The sequence below is a fragment of the Haemaphysalis longicornis genome, unplaced genomic scaffold (assembly GCF_048455015.1).
Source record: "Haemaphysalis longicornis isolate Haplotype H1 unplaced genomic scaffold, Haemaphysalis longicornis Haplotype H1 scaffold_8, whole genome shotgun sequence".
In the NCBI taxonomy this organism is placed as follows: domain Eukaryota; kingdom Metazoa; phylum Arthropoda; class Arachnida; order Ixodida; family Ixodidae; genus Haemaphysalis; species Haemaphysalis longicornis.
This window is the reverse complement of record NW_027526445.1, coordinates 80742110-80762343: the sequence shown is the minus strand read 5'-3', so window position 1 is coordinate 80762343 and position 20234 is coordinate 80742110. Positions and strand designations below refer to the sequence as shown.

Below are 20234 nucleotides of genomic sequence, written 5' to 3'. Positions count from 1 at the left end.
CGGCATGTCAACTGCAGTGTGTTATTAAGTTGTCAAACCTTCTGTCTCTGTGTTCTGAAATTCCTGTGTATGTGGATAAAGTAAATCTGCCTTGTTTTGACACTGTTATCCCGTGCCCCGTTTCGTGCCTCACGCCAGCGGCCAATCAGGCGTTAACCTATCGCCGGTTAGCCGGTCCGAACCACATCCTCTATTCGTATCGAGGGGGCAGTTGTTTGTCGCTCCTCCCGTCTGAGTCATCGGCCACTAAATTACTTCTGAATACGGTGACATCGGAATATTTATGATTAGCTGTAGAAAATGTGTGCAAGGTCTCACTGTAATCGAATCAATACTTTCCTAGCAAAGGTACATTGAATTTGAATAGGTTACCAAAAACCCAATTTGAGAAAAATGAAGTTTTATGTTTCCGTACTGCTCAAATATGCTTAAAATAAACTAGGATAATACGTTTCACGGCTGGGATTTTAGAGGTGCCTCTGAAACCTTTCTTGGTGCACTTTTTCACCCGTGGTCTTTCTTTGCTTTCGATGGAGCTATAAAATTCTGCCTGGTCAACATGCTATTTATCTATCGTGTGGAAGGCAATGTCACAAAACACCCCTGGAACAAGTCCAAGGGCTTCCAGAACTTCTTTCCGTCTTTCCGTGCGGAACTGACATCATTGTAGTACGCCACAGCATCGTGACAGCGCTGACAAATGTTGTCTTGGGGCAGCGGCCCCAGATGAGTTGGTTGAGTGACTCATTAGTGTTCTGGGTTCTTCCATGGAGACATTTCCTCGGAAGACTTGGATCTGACAACGCCTTGAATACTGGCTTGAGGACAACTCTCACGGCCTCAGGAATGTTTTGCTTGGGGGAGTAGGTCACGGTTCCCTCAACAAGGCTCCGATTATACCCACATCATGAGGATGGTGTTTTTGGGCAGAGTCCGTACTGGGGCTTGGCATCTGTTCATGACTTGTGAAAGTATATTGCCCGCACAGCTCGTGTCATTATATCTTAACTATCTACATTTTCCCGGATAGCATTGGCATAAAAAACCTGAAGGCAGTCGATGTTCTGATCTGAGAGGCGTCCTTTCCTGGAAAATGGCAGACCATCGGCGAGCTTTTTCCCCTTCCAATGTTTCTTGATGTTCCTCAGCCTCGCCCCCATTCGCTTCTGCACATGTCCCACACATTCATGCTCTTCTACGGCCTTCTTGTAGGTCTGTGAGTCTCTGACGGAAACCTATGCTTTAGTGTTTTCCTCACCAATGTAACCTGTGTACATTAGCTGGTGCGTTTCCACAGAGCGTGCAAACATTTTTACAGCTCCACCACATTCCATTACACCAGATGGCTCATCGTAGGTAACTTTACTTTCCCTCATGTTGTCATCTGTGTAAAGGTTTAGAGCACAGATCTGGCAAACCTTGGATTCTAATTCAAAGTCTAGCGCCTCTCCTTTGTCAGCCGATATTGCTGCTACGACACTGTGTAGTGAAGAATAACCACGCTTCATCTATGTTCCCTCCACCGTGACCGCAGTTTCCAGCTCTCCATCAGAGTCGAAAGCCTCTTTCTTAAGTTCTTCGGCAGATTTTGCAATACTATTTCTCACTGTGGTCGTGGATGCGTCAAGAAGCCTAGGTATGTATGACGCAAACTTTGTTAGCGGTGGCGGTAGATTGAGCACAGCTCACATGGTGCGACACGTTGCCAGCCCTTTTCTGTACGTACGAAAGGCGTACACAAACCTTTCATTGACTTCAAAGATGTTGCCAGAAGTGCACCTGAATGTCTCGAGCACATTAGTAGCATCGCACTCGCGGCCAGCGACATTTATGGAGGGCGCCCAACCACTACGCCTGTCAATAGCCTCTTCCAAGGTAATTTCTCCCTTGTTGCACTTTTTACGCACAGCAACGTTTTGCAAAAAGCTACGGAGAAGAGTGAGGTCGATGAGGAGGTAACCAGTTTTACTTGCGCCGTCTACGACGAGAGATGCAACACTATGCCTCTCACCTAGTTTTGCGAAGCTTGCGCTTCGTCGAGCCGGTTTCTTGCCGTCTTGCTTGGTCGTAAACCGAATACCTTTGAAAGTTCTCTTTTTGGTCAATTTTTTGAATGATCCTGCCGTCTTCCGGTATCGCAGTGCGTTTGAAACTCGAAGCAGAGGCAACGCTACCACGGCCGTAAATGCGGGAACAATCACAAAAACGGTATATTCTACAAGAGCACCACTGGCGGCAAGTCTCTTAAAGTTAGTAATTTAAAAAATATATGACGATTTAATGCACTACATATATTGAAAACACAGACACAACCAAAAATGCTAAATACTGCAGCGAACCGCGAAAAACAACGCTAAACATACCGTCCTCTGAACCGATCTCTGAAATGGGTCCAATATTTTTAAACGCCAGTGCACGCGCCACACTTCGGTGCGGCATTTAAACCATTTAGAGCGGGCGCCTTACGCCGCCCTTCCACAGGGTTGTTCCCCTAGTGTGCACAATTGTTCTGCGTCAAAATTGCAAATTAGATTTTTTGGCCGCTTTACCCTACCATACCCCCTTAACCCGAATATTGCAGCCAATTGGCTTCTTCGCCACTATCGGAACGATCTTCACTCCATTCTTGTTGCTTCAAGTATGAGTGTCCTAAATTTTTTTGGAAGACCCAACCATTGGACATCAAGTTAGAGAGGCGTACGCTAAGATATGTCTTTCTCGTTCCGAGCAAGTCCTTCCGCCATTACAGCAAGCGCTATAGTCTTTCTCGTTCTGAGGAAATGTTGCCACAATACCGATGAAGGGTGGAGTTTATTGCTAATTTTACTCCAATCTCCCTAAGTGGGTATTCTTGGCTTTACAAACACTCCCCTTTACTTCCGGTACTCATGGAAGTGCCGGTTTATTCAGTCACGAGCTTATGAAGTTAACCCCACCAGCTTTCGGTGTGGTGTCCCAAATTTAAATTATTACTTCTACCGCTGCAATCTGGCCCCTTCACCCCCGTTGTGCATTTTGTAACGAATTAAAAACAGCCGAACATTTTTTTCCTATGCTGCCCACAGCGCTCATCCATACAAAAAAGATACTTAGGAAGAAGCGTTAACCAATTTGCCTTCCCACTGTTTTCCTCTAAACTTATCGTTTGAATCGCGCAGATATTTGCTCCGCCGTGCACTGATTCATCTCGGAATGTGGCCGCCTCCCATGCTAGCCCCAGACAATGCCTGTGTTCTTTCAAAAAGATCCCTCCGTGTATGATAACCCTAATCAGTGCCTTCCCGCCAACTGGCTCTCCTTCACCAACTTCCCTTTTTGTTTTACTTATCTACATACTTGTCATGTTTTCTTTCCTTTATTTTTCATTTTTATTTTTGTTTGTAGTTTATCACGGTTTCAACACTACCTGATGCTACGTCTCATGTTTGGGCAGGTTTTTTTTCTCTTTATATTCTCTAATATTTTATTTTATTCCTAAGATGTGCTTCTTTAATTACTCTGCAATTTCTCTCTATGAGCGCCTCTTTCCTGGCCAATCCCCATGAGTGGGTATAAGCCAAATCTTTTGGCAATGCTACCACCACGGTGGGGAGTCGCAACGAGGCACGCACATATGAGCGCTCAGCATTTCCTTGTTTTTCTAAAATGCCCTCCGGTCACCGCAATCTTGGCCAATTTTTATGGTGGGATGCTTGGCTTGAGAAACGTGCGCCGGTGAAGCGGGGCTGTCGCCGCTAGTCACTCACACATGAGCGCTTGGCAGTTTTGAAGTTTTGTTAACTGCCAGTTTTGTTAACCACAATGGCCGTGGAAACGTTCGCTCACAATTTACTTCGTATTTTCAAAACTGCGCACCCAATGCACGAACAATTTGCTAAACAGCTTCGCTGTAAAAACGCGAAGGCGAAAGAGGGAACTGAATACAAAAGCCAAGCTCGCTGGATGGAAAAGAAGATCGACGTGCCCAATGACGGGCCGGCAAAGGCAGTGACAGTGTAGTTTCCAGGTGCAGTCGCTACTTTCGCTAGGGGCGCACACATCGGTGACGGCTCCTTCTGCTCCCTCTAAGGAGGACCTTCGGAGTTGCGGCCATTATCAGGGATGCCAGGTCTGGCGGTTTGTCCTCAAATAGAAAACTTTGCATGACTTTCGCCGAAGGCAATTGCGGTGTGGCGGCATGGCTACTTTGTGGCTCCTTCGAGCATTGGTGATTTCCAGGCCCTTTCCATGCCCCACTTTAAACACAAGCGGGTTTATATGATGTTTAGTACATTCCAAGTCGTCGACAGAAAAGGAACAAAGGCAACGAAACAAAGCTTTAACCAGATCACAATTTTCTGGTAAGGTCTCGAAGAGGTCCGAGAAAGCTTTCATTGGAACATACCACAGTAAAGCGCTTTGTACGGGCGCAAAACAAGTTTCGCCCAATTTTTATTTCCTGCCCCTGACATGTAGAAATAGCGTAAGGCCTTCGAGCAACGCCGCTGGTTTAAATTTTACGGCACTTAGAGATGTTGTGCAGTGTCCTGGTTAGTATGAATGACGATGTATAAATTGCACAGAAATGAAAAGTGGCACTGAAAAAGGTAAAACATAGTTTGCAGCAAACGCTCATTCCACGTCAATCGTACTTTTAAACGCTTCACCTAAACGTGCATATCTTAATTTCTTTGCAGGCAGTAGTCAACCGCGGTAGCTTTCCGGCACTGCAGATTATGAATGAAATGTGTGATACAGTTTTCTACATCAGAGGATTTCTTCGTTTTTTTCGGGAAAGAATAAATCAGTTTTAGTAGCATGGCCTTGTGGAAAATGGCGACTGTTCTGGCACCCTTGCTAAAGTTTAGATAAAGGTGGTGGTTTTGGGGGGTTTTTCTGCAATTACACTGGGTCTTTTTCTTCGGAGGACACAGCAACCCTGGACATCACTGCCAGTGGAAGGGATTTACCAACATTCTATGTTACATTTATACAAATATGGTTAGTGTCAGTCACTGAAAAGAGGAGTGCAATATCTTAGAGTTTTATCTCATGAAATGCATTAGGACATTTGCAAACGGGTGTGATAACACAGCCTTTTGAAGAACCACTGACAGGCAACATGGAATTCGGAAAATTGCTATACAACAAAAAAAAATCGAATTTTTTTAGAAGGCTATTACAATAATTCCTTGGAAACCGTATGATAGATGGCAAGTAGTAATCGAAAATTACGATATTTTCAAGCAGAGCATAAAAAAGGCGAATTTTAAATTTGCCCAACGTAGGTTCTTCTACCTACGGGTCAGGCAGTCTTACCATGCAAGCTAATATGGCTCATACAATCTAAAATGGCGATTATAGCCGTTCCAGTTACAAAACAAAAACGTTGCCTGTTGGAAAAACCTTAAGGGACATTAACTTAAAAATTTTAAAATTAAGGTACTTGCTAACGAGACTTTTTATCTGCGATCCGGTGGAGTTGGCCATCACCTACTTCCGGTATTTATTGAAAGAAACGAGGGTGTTTACCACAAAGCACGAGCGTTGAAATCGCGAAGTAGCTCCGTGTTAGTAAAACCAGTAATATAAGCCAGACTTGCAGTGCCTTCAGCAGACCAGGTTCTCTATTGACAATGTTGTCGCCAGCCAGACTGGGCCACTCATGAATGTTTAAAGTTCGTCCATTAGTGGTCGATGCACTAACAACCCCTTATATACACATCCTATTATCTGTGAGATCCCCCTGTTTTATTTTTGAACATACATCTATGACCAGTGACGTATAGTGGAACGATATTATGGGCCTACTATAAATGTACTTCTATATAAAAGATTTCGGTTACGTGAAGGAAATGCAAGTGTGGTTTAAAAGGAACACATACTGAAGCGGAGTGTCGGTTTATGTGTCCTTCACAAAGGCGAGGTTAGTTAACCACATAGCTAGCTGTCTGGGTTTTCAAACAAACCATTATGGTCACATGATGGAAAGTTTGGCGAGTTGGTGCTGATAATTTGTGAAAACAGGCGGGGAAAAAACGTTGGCCAAGTAACTAAATACTCAAAGACGACGCCCTTCGTCGTTCTTTCTATTTCGTTTCTTTGGCAACGTATTTTCCCCAACTCTTTTCTCGCTGAGGCCCCAGCTTGCCTACTGCACTGGTGATGCCAGCAGCTTCCTGGTGAACATACTGAAGATGATGCAAGCGCCCCTTTACGACTCCGCCATCCAACTAGCTCTTCTATTAAATATTTTTTCTCGCGGTCCCTTCCGCGCCGTCTTCCTTCAACGCTTTCCTGCCTCATTTTTTGCATGTAACGCCCAATGGTGCACAATTTCCGGAAGGTATTTGATACATGAAAACTTTCATTGGACAGTTTACTGGTTCCCCATACAATTTGACACGATCGACCCAATGCAGTTTAATTTTTCAGGAAGACATTTGCAGAGCTGTTACTGTACCGACATTTTTTAGCAACAAGGAGGAACAGTTTGCTATGTTCTGTACCTTATACCCGTAAAAGTTTCAAGGAATTCAACTACAATCAATTTGTCGCGTCTTTATCTTGGGTAGTCACGAAGAGATATTAAAAAGAAAAAGTCCTCTAGTCTATTAGTGTAACTTCAAATAAAACTCGACTTAAGAAAGGAAGCTAAATCCAGTCACAGTTGTAACAGGCGCCGTAGGAAGTGGACGATACGCCATATTATGTAGCCTTTGATTAACTTTGGCATCCCGCAAAGAAACAAAAGGCTGTAGTCTCTGTTTTTTTTTATTACCCCGCTGTGCAGGGAAACATTAACAATGCAGCTGTTTGTCAGAGGTCTTATAACAACAGCACCTTCGCTCTCGAAGAATCCCAACCGTTATCCTGTAAAAAATGTATAAGAAATGAACAGTGCACTGGGTGATATCAGAAAGCGGCATGCAGCCAAGTCGCAATTATACGAAAAGAAGTGCAGCACAGTGTCTACTGTTGGAATGCCGAATATTCTGCGACACTTATGGCTTACCGCGTAAGTTTTAAATTGCGGTCGGATCAACTACGTCCGTTCTAGCATCATATACGTACTAACGCATCGGGGGTACTTCCCGGCTAGCTGCAGCCGCGTTCTTTTTTTTTTTTTGAGGTCTATCAGCGCCGGGGTCGAAGTGTTCACGGAAAGGGGAAGTAACCCCGTAAACAGCGGAGAGACACAATGGGTGGACTCGACCTTATGTTCACCAACCATCCGTGGTGAAGCAGTTGTAGCACGTGAAGCCACGTTAGTTTAGCGGATTACTACGGCCCCACCAGTCACGCAAAATAACTTTTTCAGAGCTGACGAGAGTAAACGGTATCCATTCAAGCAGGTAAATGAAGAGTTTAATTGAGATTAGGTATACGAAATGCAAAGGGCAACAGAAATGATGAAGCAGAACGAGCAAATACCTGCCTGTAAGCATGCAGATGTCATTGTCAAATTGCAGTAAAATTTGCATACGTATTTGCAAATTGAAAAAAAAAAGATATTTGAGATATCACTCAAGTACATCACGACATTCTCAGCCGTAGCATGCCTACGCTACTAACTTTACAGGCGCCGGTGTGCTCGTTCCTTACAAGTGACTACCCGAGCTGGAATCGACAGCCGTAGACTGTGCCTTACCCTACAGACAGCAATTTTGTCATCGATCTGAAGCAGCGCAATAGTGTAAACGTGATCGCTACTCAATCTTCTGCTGAAACGCCCATCCTCGACTGCACCACCTCTGACGGGACTGGGGCACGATGAATGTAATCTTTGCAGCCCTACCTAGTACTTGGCCCCCGATTACATCAGCTGCAGCTTTTTATACGTCCAAACTTTGAAGGTGCAGCTGTGGTTGTTCCACTACAGCGCTCCCGCGGATCTAGTTCTATGGCAGTGAACAACGCAATACACTGTCGTAAGGGCTTCGATTGTCAAGCAGCATCAGCGCGCTACCCCAGCTCTGGTTGGTTCGCACATCCATTTGCTAGCGAAAATCGCCATTGTTCATGCCACTAGTTAAGCGGCCCCTCAAGGTCAAATATCTGTCCGCAACGAATTAAAATTTTTCGCAGGACATCATCATCCCCGATATGCCTTAGCATCTGACTTTCAAAGTTTTTTATTTTACCGATACTAAACATTTTGCCGCCGTATTTGGTGTATTCTTGCAGTGCTGAGCCCCGCAACCTCAACAATCTCGTAGTCAACTGTACCCTATCAAATACTCGCGCAAAACCTGTTAATTGAACTAATCTTACTACCTAACACAGGCGCCAAGTGCAACTCTCGCGCGCTAGATGTGCTGAAACAGCAGCCATCGCGAACTCAAAAAAGACATACAATATTGACACGCCGCTATAGTGTAAAAAAACACGAATTTAAGACAGCCGAAAACGAAACATTAAGGTGTACTAGCTACTTTGACTGACAGGGCGGTTACGTTAGAGTCCCTACATGAACTTCGCGCCGTACGAGTAAAGGTTGAATCAGGCACTCCAAAACATGGTACTGCAGCCCTAAAAGTTTTAGGGGTTTACTGCGCAGAAACGATTTACATTTCTTTGATATTCGCTACACTAGCAAAGAAAAGCTGAATTATTTAGAAGATATATTGTGTGTGTTTTGCAATGAACTATCCTTTGAATCGTTTGCTGACTGTGTCACGTAAACAGTCCGTATCGGAACACATTCTCCTTGTATAACTCCACCCATAGTAGACCAAGCATAAAAATTCCGTTCTGGTCTTAAAGAAGAAAAACACTCTAATTGTGCAATAATTAAGTAATATGCTTCCCCCGCTCGTTCCCATAGTTCAAGGCTGGTCAAGTTTACGGGGCTTTCCAAATGTACTTGTAGACTTTGGCTTGAGAGGCGGCATTTCGGGAAGAAGTGCTACTGAAACGACGTCTCCCACTGCCGGTTAAAATGTAACCACATATTTTCTAGCGCACGAGAACACCCCTTATCATCGAATGTATGTACCAAAAATATCAACGAACGCGTTTGGCGATTTGCCTTATAATGCTCCTTCTGAGCAATATGCAATGCAATAAATAAATATCCGATATTTATAGGCATTCGCCCCCTTAAACCGATACACAGCCACTTTCAGAATTCATACGTGACACCGGTGCTGACGAATATGCTACCACGTTTAAGCATCTCTACCTGAAGTACATTACGGGGATTCGCAGCTTCCGTGCATAGTAGTGAACAAATCGGCTGCAGAACGAGCACCATTGTCATTGCTATAGAAAACATTTATACGTAACGATGACACTTAAACTACTTGAAAACTCGTTCAATCTTGATCTGTAAGATAAGTCATTATTGGCATAGATAATATATCACACCGCACGACATTTATCCCGCTAGCTGCTGTCGACTAGGCCAATATCTACTTCAAATTTTCAAATACACTACACAATGCTCCTATCTTCCTATATACATTTTCAGGTTTTTCATAATTTTTAGCACACCTCCGATTTATCCGAAGATCTTTAAATACCGAAGTGAACAAACTTCTCGATTTACTACTTGATTTCTACTTCACTCGTGCCTAAACGTATCCAACTAGAGATGATGACACGTTCAACTAGCTTTAACAATTTCTCTTGAGTACACATTGTGCATGACCTCGTTGCCCGGACTGAATAATCATATTTGCATGTACTTCATATTTTCATTTCCCTGGCACTAGGAAATAAAATCAAATGAAAAGTTAGTACCCATTTCAAGACGGGTATCAATGAAGCCATCAATGAAAACCTTGGTCGCCATTACGAACATTTTGAAGACTGGCGTTTAACCCGGTCACTGAAATCCATCTCTGGTATAGAGCAACAAGCTTCCAAGATTACAAAACAAATACACAAAAACGTCAACATTGATATTTGAGTGACACGACCAGTGTTTCAACAGACAACTCAAATGTATTCCTTGCAAAAGAAAAACTTCTCTTCAGACTAAGAATTCTAACAAGGAAAAGGGCCACACGACAATACGACTACTGCGCCGAGCACTATAAAACGTAGTCACGGAAGCAGGACACTTTTTTTCTTCTCATTTAGTTCGAAATCTAAAATGAACGCCAACACATTCTGGAGATTGCCGTAACGGAAGTTCAGTTTCGAGCAACTTCAAGTGACAAGTGCTGGCACATCAACAGAAAGCAACAATGCGCAACTATTTTAGTATATTTTACTAGCGTGCTTTCGTTAAGCTACGAACCCATAACACTATCACACGCTCTTTAATCAACAATTCTGCTAACTTGCTGCTTAGTTCCTAGGATCTAACTGGCATTTTAGCCTTGCGCTACCTTCATAGTCATGCTTGACCAGATTTAGAGTTGGCTACCAAAAAACTCTGGCAGTCACGATAGAAGAATCACGCGTAATATTCGCCAAAATATTCTAGTGCATTTTGTCCCTGATCAATAAAACGTTCCTAAAAAGGTGGCAATATAAAGCCATGAATCACTCAATTAGCGAAGCACTACCACCTAATCTTCCTAAACTATACATTTATTCCAACCTACTAGAGCACATAGCACCAATAAACTTATTGACTTATCTTGCGCAAATATTTTATACCTTCACTAACAAGGCTTCCGTAAATGCCCCTCACGTCCGACAACGCTTGGGAAATTTGTCCACGACCTACTAAAGCGTGTAGAATAGAACCGGCACGTAGGTTCTTGTTTCTTCTATTTTTTTTAAAATGCTTCGAATCTGTCCGCCGACACATTTGACTCCCAGAAAATAGATGCATTTTTCTTTGTTTTAAAAACCTTTTAATCCTATGAGCCTCAGCTTTTTGATATCAAAGCTAACATTGTTGAACATTGTTAGTAAACCGATATCAACTATTCAACACTTGTTTAAAGTATGCAAACAATATTCCTTTGTGAATCAGATCAAGTCCTGTCTAACCAGGGTAACTTCGGGTGTCGCACAGGCTCCTAGATTATCCTCTTTGGTTGTTTCAGTATGTCAAATCTTTTGCCTAACAAATTAAAAAAAATAAATGCCTTGGAAAGATTTGAAATATTTTCTTTCCTCAAAGTGCAAGCAGGCGCGCTTGAACCAGTGGATACAAAATCGGACGGAGGGTCCAGCCCTTGTTGGCCCAGTTCTATCGCAGCATGCCTAAAGTAAATAAGTGAAATTGAATTACAAACTTTCCTCACCCAGAAAACACAAAACAATTTAAGCAACACAAAAAAAGAAACATTTCCGGTTTCTCTGCTGAATCCATGTCATATTTACCATTGTATGGAATCTCGATCTGTTGAAAGAAATCAGATTGCCTGCCTTTTTTGGTCGGAATTTCGGTGTTCACATTTAGTGATATCTTAAAGGCCAAATACTCATAGTGTCGTAATTATTGCAATGAAAGCGTTTTGTGCCTAACACGTAAAAGCTTCATAAAATAAATTTAGTTCACCTGAAGCCTACTGTACTGAAGAAATAGTAGATCGCTCTCTAAACGGGAACAACGTCCGTAAAAAAAGCGAAGATACGGAGAACGTGTTTTTTCTGGTTGATCAGCCATTTGTAATTATTTTTGCGGTTGGTCCCCAGTCTTATATTACTGCAGCAGGGTCTACAATAGATAATAGTCTGATAAAACTATTTCTTATGCCAAAGCGATATCAATCGACTGGATCAGCAGAAACATAAAAACTTGTTTTCTTTCACTAATTTGGTCATGTTGCCCCCACAATCAAAATGAACTCCGTGATCAAGTTTCCTATTGAATTGTCTAAAAAGTATAGAGACATCATTCAATGCGTTTCCCTGTAGAATAGTTTTGTGCATCGAGTTGTACAGAACTTTTAATTACGTATTTATGACTGCTTCGAGTACGAAAAATATGTGGCAGCCCTTCTAGTGCTAACGTGCAATCTGACTTCGACAGCATTTACTCTGCCCTGATAAACTGCCCATGTTGTTTAACATAAACAGATGCCAGTCACTTCGATTTTTTTAAATATACATGGTATACCTGTGGACGCTTTGACAATCATCATTCTGTCGATATATTTTGTTGCATCATTGAAATGCATCGAGATGCACATGAACACATTGCTACAGTCAGCAACGCAAATCTTACTATTTTATCCGAAGCTTCTCGTGCACCTGTGAACCATCGCGCAATTTGAATTTTCCTAGTCATGAAATTAAGAGAGGAACTCATCTAGATCTCGTAAGGCCTGAATAAGAAGACGAATCAGACGTATGGCATCCCTTAAGAGAATACCTGACTGTATCATTTCAAGCCATTTTAACCCCCGTCACACGCTTTTTCACCGCGGGTATCAAATCATGCCAGCATCATCGTGTTCAAACCATCCCTCTCCTCACCGGCTCTAAATTTACGCAGCCTTATTGCTCTTCTGTTGCATCTTAAAAGACACTATAATTGGCCACAATGAAGGCACATTACTGTTTTCCTAAAACATTAGCGCAGCTTGCGCTGCTGTGGCAAGGCTACAGAAACACCAGAGCGCCGGCCCCTCTCCCTTCGTCAATAGCCGGCTGTAGCACTTCACGTGGGTTTCCGAACTTCCCATTGAAAGTTGTTTACGACTGGCCCATCCGGATATTTTTGTCCGAAGTATTTCAGATCTCTGCCAAAGTGTTCCACCTTAGGACACACTAGAGGCCGTGCAATTGGCTTCGCGAAGATCGGCGAAGACCGCGAAGACCGCCCAAAGATCGGCAATCTGTAGCGTTAATTCAGCGTCTGTACTCCACGCGCACGTGAAGGCCACCTCCTTCGGATCAAAGGTTGGTACTGAGCTCATGGTATACAGGTTAATGTCGAACCAAAGCAGGCTGCACCCCAGAAGCTATGCTCAAACTTGATGTCCATTCATTCTCGCTGAGAGTGGTAGTTCGCGCCGCCGAAAGATCGGTAAAGTGGTCGCTGAGAGTGCTCCATGACACCGTAGCCGGGTTCTCGTTTTGGGTGACGCTGTAAACTCAGACGCTCACTCCCACGCACCTGCTCTAGGTCCTCGGCTGGTGACTGCCGGTAGCAATATTGCCTAGCAGCGCGGTGCGCTTCCTGATAAGCCACCTCTTCTTCGGGCATCCGAAACTTTTTTCTCGCCCCATGACAAAGGTTCGCGGCCCAGAGTATTTGAGAATTTGGCCGCCACCTCTACCGAAGCCGCGGCGGCATCAAATTTCATGAGTGCAGGTGGTTGCCCCTACGCACGAAGGGCGAGTCTCGTCACAAGCAGACGACCGGTGGCGTGCGCGTTTCTGTTAGTATGAGGCAAAACTAGAAGCTTAAACATGTCTGTTATTGGAATGCAATCCTCCCCAAAGCAAATTTGTCCAATAGAACCCACAATCGATGGAACATCACCATTCCTCTTATTTTTCCTTCTGAAACACATAATTGTAATTATGCTTAGCTGCGTGACATTGCCGCATGCTTGGAAAACGAATGACTAAAAATGTTTGAAAAATGTTCATACGCTACGCGCGAACTACGACTTTAAATTACAGTCCCTGAGGGTGGAATTGTTGTTTAACAGTTTGTTACTACATATCTGTTCTATTGACTTCTGTGTTACATTTGCATACTTTTGTGGAATATCACCATCAAGAAAGTTTTTGTTAACATCCTTGTGCTTTCGTGTGTTGTGTTTTCCGTGCAATAGTAGTGAAAACCCTATTATCTGGACCCGATCCCCCTAAGTAATGCCGCCGAGCCTTTTTTTTAGTAAAATATATACTAGTTCGTGTTATCTATTCCGTTAGATGATGGCACAGCTGCTCTTCAACTGCATTCTATAGCCTGCGTAATCCTACATATTTATTCAACCTTTACTAGCAATATGTTCAATGCCAGTTGTTCGATAATCCATTTCGATGTTCTTTATGTCTATGTGCGCCCCCCTAACATTTTTATAACCATGACTGTTTGCGGCCTATTATGCTCTTTTAAAGACGACAGTCTAAAAGAAATACTTAAACCCATAAATTCGTCTACTTAAACCCTGAAATTCCAGTCTATCAGTCTGTCTGTCAGTCTGTCTGCCTGTGACTCAATTCAGCCACCCCACCAAAGTAAAACAAGGCCTCCGCAACTGTAATTATATAGCCAGTGCTAAATGTACCCGTCTAAGTCGGGTGTTGTGTTCGTACTTGTCAACATTTGTGAAGAAGAACAAAACATTACGCAAATATAAGACAACAAATTATTACGGAAGTGATATTTGCAGTGTTTCTTTTTTAAAAAAACCATACATGCTTGATTTTTGCAAAATAAAATACTTCATCAACTGCAGAAAAATTTCACTCCGCCTTCGCCTGCTGCCGCCCGCGCCACTATGGCTTCTGGCGACATTTTAACAAATCAACCGGCAGCAGTTACGAAAGGTTCCACTACATAGGTTGCACGTTCTGCTTGGAACGCACGTGGATTAGAGCAACGCGGTTCTATACACGCTGAAGTAGGGCGCCTTGATTCACGCGCATCTCCGCCGTACGGCAGAGTTGGCATCCAGATTGCAGGCGAGGAGCAGTGAAATCGGTAAATGTAAAATGATTTAGGCGAACCCTTTGGCGTATTTACCTTGGAAGGAGCGCGACGCAAGAGGAACAACATGAGAGGTGAGCGTGAAAGCGAAGGGAGGCATTGATTTTGCAAACGTCGATAAAAACTGTCGACTTTCGTCGACATTTGCGACGAAAGGAGCAGATACGCAGCCAATGTTTTCAATAGGGCGTTGTTAGACAAATGTTGTAGACGTACTAGTATTAGGCACTTGTACGTGGACAACTTTGTTCGACAAGTTTGTTACACAGGTTGTCCATGCACTAACCGTATTCACTTTAACGCACAATATTCCGCCGCCGTATTCTATTTTCGCACTTGGTATTGCCACAGGTAATTTGGTCAAAGACGTTTTCACCGCATGTAGGATTCAATAGTTGTTCCCTGTGTGGAAAGAGAGCTCAAGGCTTGTCCTTTCAGTATGGTGCATTTGTTGTTGTTTTTTTTTCAATAAGGAAAGTTATGATCAGCACCACTATTGCAGAAGACGATACTTTGAGCCGCAGACGGTCGAAACATTACTATGCCCGTTCCCTACGGGAATATTGTGTAAGCTCATCGTGACTTACGTAAACACAGAGACAAATAAAATCAAGACAGGACGCAATGACTGAAATAAAAACTCCAGTGATCGCTTCTCCAAAGCGAAACCATTCAATTTTGAGGGCTCTAACAAAATGCAAATATTCGGGTCACGTCATTCCCTTCGGTTCGTCTGAAACATTCAAACGCTTTCATTTTTTTCAAATGACTACGCGCGTTTCTTCCGAGAGAACCACATGCGGCCAACGTATACCGCTATAGATGGCGGGATGCTCCGGGGATGCCGCATGATGTGAGCGATGACGCTGATTGCAACCATTTTCGCATCATACAGAAAGGCACATGTGCACGAGCACACGCGCCAACCGCGGACCCTCAACGAAAGCTGCTCCGAAAGTTCACGTGGGTAAAGTTGGTTTCCCACGAGAGGTTTTCGAGCACGCCACCAACAGCGGTGTATTTTAACCAATACACGCTTTGCTTTAAACAAAATTCACCAAACTTTCACTTGAGCAAGTTGGGTCATCAGAGCTGGTGGTAAACGTCTATTTGCTTCACATTTGGACCGATATCCTAGGAGAAACGGATCAGCGGCACCACAGCAGTGGATAAAATTTTGAAAAGCAATCTAAATCAAGAACCAATAAAATATGTACACTGTTTTATACAGTATCCAACGTCATCATCACAATATTCGTAGTTATTAGAGGGCACAGCCACGTAGGGCAAATTGTCTTATAGGGCTTCCTCAAATTCGTAGACCATTATCTTGAGTTGGTCCGGTGACCATTTAAATTCGTCGTACGTGCACGATGGATTAACAGATTACTCGTCGTTGGCTTTGGCGGGGTGCGGTGCACCTACCGCTACGCGACAACTAGGCGTCCGCGCCTCACGTAGAGCAAGCGCACGCGCACGCCTCACGAGGCGCTCGTTCACGTGCTCTAGGTAGTTTTTGCTACAACCACAGCACAAGGCCCGGCTGGGTGCATCCCGCAAGTTTTTTTTTAAATTGTTTGTGAATGCTAACCTTCCTAAGTCAAGCCTAAGCTGATATACTGTCAAAAGAGAAGCAAAATAGACAATCTCTGTGACAGAACACCACGTACTTGACCGCAGCAGCCGTTCGTTCGCTTCGTTCCGAATGACCGAATGAAAACAGCTTAGGAGGAACACACGGCCCAAAAATTTTACGCTCCTCAAATAAAAGAAAAACAATTGCTTAGAAAAAGGGTTCGGACGTGGACGCATCAAGCGTTGACTTTAACTCACGGTAATTTTGGTCCTTTTATCGGAACTACTTAAAATCTAATGGCTGTGTTTTATTTCGCACAAAGAAACTCCTGCGTTCAAGAATCGTCGTTCTTAGCCGGAGGTGTACATGATCTATCGTCCGACAAATTTCGCATTTCTGCTTGGGTTATCTCTGGTGTTGCACTTTGACTCGCCGAAGTTTCCATTTCGACTCGTTTATCGTTTACTTTATTCACAACACAATTTAGAAGTTAGTTGCAGTGGCCTTAACTTTTGACCCCGTCTCTTGCTTTCGCACAAAGATTCGCATTCCCGCATCATCGTCGGCATACGTACGAGTGCGCAAAGTTTCTGTGGAATTTTGCACGCACGAGCTCCTTTCGCCATATAACAACTGCATCCCTGTATGATTGATTAGGCGGGGCACCCATGTTTGACTCCATCCACAGGACGCGTTTTTTATTTAGGCGTTTCCACAATGATCATCACCGTCACCGAAACTTGGCTTTTCTGCACAGCCGTATTGGCATTCACAGAACAATGACTCAGACACAAGCCTTCGAATTAGAATGAAGGGCTCTGGCTCTAGTCCGGGAGGTGTCGTCTGCTGTAGCTACGTCGCGCCAAGCTGTGGTAAGGGCTTGCTTAGTATCGTAAAAAAACAACGCTTTCGTATTCGGTAAACGCAACCTGAATTATTTACCGGAGGATTGTTTTTAACGCGTCTATTCACCTAAGCCTGCCTTATTTTGAGGGAAATTCTAAACGGCTTCTGTTACGCAAACACGCTTTTAAGCGCAGTAACAATAAATGTGAAATTGTCGAACCTGGCACGCATTGTTGGCTTCCATACCAGTCCCCCAGAGATGTCTAATATGCACTGTATGAGGAAAGCTCTGTAGTTCAGACAATTCTATGCCTGAAAGCTGCACTTCTTTACCGGTTGGTGAATGCACGTTCTATTGCTATTCCTTATCTGTCACGCAAATATTTCAACAAGCCCTCATTTGGAAGACTATTTCGAGCTGAAATCATTCTAAGGCAGACAGCAACACAAAGAGAGCCGGGTATCGAATCCCATTGGCACTATTAGTCCACATCTTAGACGCAAATATTTCAACAAATCCTGATTTGTACGTTTTTGACAGATGACGATGTAGAGCGCGCTGGATGCTCACGTTGTTAAAGGGGGTATTACACCACAAAACGTTCATACACTCTATTGATACTCTCCCTTGAGCCATGTGCACTTGTCACCATTCCAAATTATGATGTATCGTGGCCTTTCCGAATATTTCGAAAAAACTCTTGTCGAAAAGCCAAAAATTGTGCAGGATTCTCGTAGTAAACAAGGTGTATTGGAGTGAATGTGTTATTAGGGATAAACCAAAATAATACGCAGCCAGGGAAGATGCAGTCAACCAGGAACACAGTACAGGCGAAAGTCGGCAGTTAGAATGTTACAGCATTTACCGAATGAAACTTATCTTAAAAAACCGCGATTCACATAATAACCGCGCAGTTGGTTTTGCATCATTCGAGTGTCAGAGTCTTGAAAATGGTTGCAAGCCTCCTCCCATTTTCGCAATACGCAAAGCTACGAAGCTCTCACTTTTACATAACCTTTATCGTCCCCATAAAATCATGAAGACTTTTTTGAACTAGTTCTCGTTCTTCAGGACACGACCGTCCTTTCAAAGTGAAGCGTTTAGCATGCCATACTTTTAATTATTTGGGACTCTTCAGGCCACTCATGCCATCGTACTTAGCCAGTGATATTTGTATCGCAAATATTATGAATGAAATAAATTCCGAAACATCAGTACCTTTTGTTTGGGCTGGTTGGCACATCTTTTTTGTGGCGAAGTGTGAATGAATATGTAACCAAAGAATTTACTTAATGCATAAAACCGAATCAAACTTCGACCCTCAGCGACCAGTGTTTCCACGGTGAAAACTATGCCAAACTTCAGAAATATACCAAAGGGCAATGGAAAAATACCCATGTGATAACTATTTATATCTAATATCGTACCCGTCACTTGCATTACGCTAGGTACGGTGACTACATTGCAAACTCATAGCTGCTTACTCCAAAGCACTTAGAACAGGCAAAGCAAAGCTCAGTATGACCGCCCATCTAGAAAATAAATTTTGGTTTGATGATTGAGGGAATACGGCAGCAGTTTTCGAACAATTAGGAATTTCAAGAATTTCCCATGTAAGCATTATTGCGGTGTCCTGAATATTGCATGGAACTAAGCATGTCCGGCAGCTTCGCGAAGACATGCCGGCCCCACCGCCATTTGTAAAAAAGTATGCCTATGAATTTATTTAACAGAAAAGTTTCCCTGAAAACATGCTTTTTAATAAATGAATTTTTATATGCGCTCTAAAAAGGTCGAAATAACAGCCAGTTTACGGTACTACGGTACTGTGAATTGTAAAATTCACCTCGATAATTTCAACTTCCCTTCTTGTTTTCTTTCTAGTTAGCTTCGTCTTAACGGCTTCGATTGTACAGTCGTACGACATTTTGCATAAAAAGTATCTTAATGAGGCTAAAGTTGTGGACGTTTGCTGGATTTAATATTACAATGTTTTGTGAGTTCTTTGCTGGTGTTTTTATTTTCAGATGAAATGGCTTGCAGCCACTACAGGGCTCCAGACCTATTGAGAGAGTCACTAACAAATCATACCTGCTTTTTTACATCTTACCCTTGCCCCGAAGGATGGGAAAACTTCGACAAATGCCGCGAGGAGTTTAAGAACAACGAAACAGTAAAAGGGTTGATGGGCTACTACAGCTTCACAAGAAACGTGACGGGACGCCAGTACCTGGCGACAAATAACGCTACGCCTTACTGCATCCCAGAAACAAAGGACACGGCCGGAATTACTGTGGTTTCCCGCTGACGCTTGCCGAGCGTGCCAAATGACTCGCCTTTCACATTATCAGCAGTCATTTCTGCTAATACCAGGCACGGGTGGAATACTCGTGATTTCGCTTGTAGTTTCTATTTTCTGTTACTTGCGTGCTTGATATATATATATATATATATATTCTTTTGCCCAACAAAAGTACCCCATTGTGTAGATTTGGCAATTGGGTGTCAAATGTTTGTTGAATTGGTCACGTCCTTTGGAATTTCGGGGGATGTGGGTTTTGAACGAATAAAAATGCGGTTGGCATGGCAACAAAAATGTATATGGAAAACCACCTGTGTCATTGTGGCGTAAAACGAATTTTTAGTGTGCATGGCCGTCAATTCATTTTATATAAAAAGTTACCGTCTTCATACATCAAAATATTTTGAATGAGCAGTACATTCGTAGGGAGCCTAATCTCTAACTGACATGTGGTATGCTCCAGTTCTTACTGTTACAAAAAGGCCGCTGCATACCTCCGAGGGCAAAATAGAATTTTGTTCCGCCCACTAGCAGTTATTCTTGTTTGCGATACCCCTTATTGCACGCATATCCAACATGCAGTGCTGTCACAGAAGAGTGGCCACATACATTGTATTGCTTAGAGTTGAGCTTATGGTTGCGCCGGTTTTACTTGTAGCCACTGTGTTCCTCTACACATTTGCCTACTTCCATATGGCGCTATATTATTTAGCCCCGACTCTGCAATTGCGTGGTGTTATGTTCTCTGCGTTTAAATTATCTCAACAACAAAACCAAAACGCGTTTACGAACTCCCGTAAAAAAATGTGTATTTTTCTATACATATATGTTTCTTTGAATTTTAGCCTGTGTTTAATGTTAAAGTCTAAATTATGAAAATTATGGAATCCCTCTGGCGTCGTAGGTATCTAGACGGTTGTATACGTAAAAAATACAAGGGGAGTCTTCCTTTAGA

General features: G+C 43.1%; 1 protein-coding gene and 1 pseudogene across 1 annotated transcript in view; one reads left to right on the top strand and one right to left on the bottom strand.

Annotated features, from left to right (window-relative positions):
- The window catches only part of LOC144148869 (phospholipase A1-like), a 187584-nt gene extending 168024 nt beyond the window's left edge, over positions 1-19560 (top strand). The window contains exon 8 of the mRNA XM_077680390.1: positions 19005-19560. Within this exon, the coding sequence (XP_077536516.1) occupies positions 19005-19285 (281 nt within the window). The 3' untranslated portion in view covers positions 19286-19560. The remainder of the gene's footprint in view (positions 1-19004) is intronic.
- On the bottom strand, positions 419-13096 carry LOC144149675 (uncharacterized; annotated as a pseudogene).
- Positions 19561-20234: the final 674 nt, after the last annotated feature.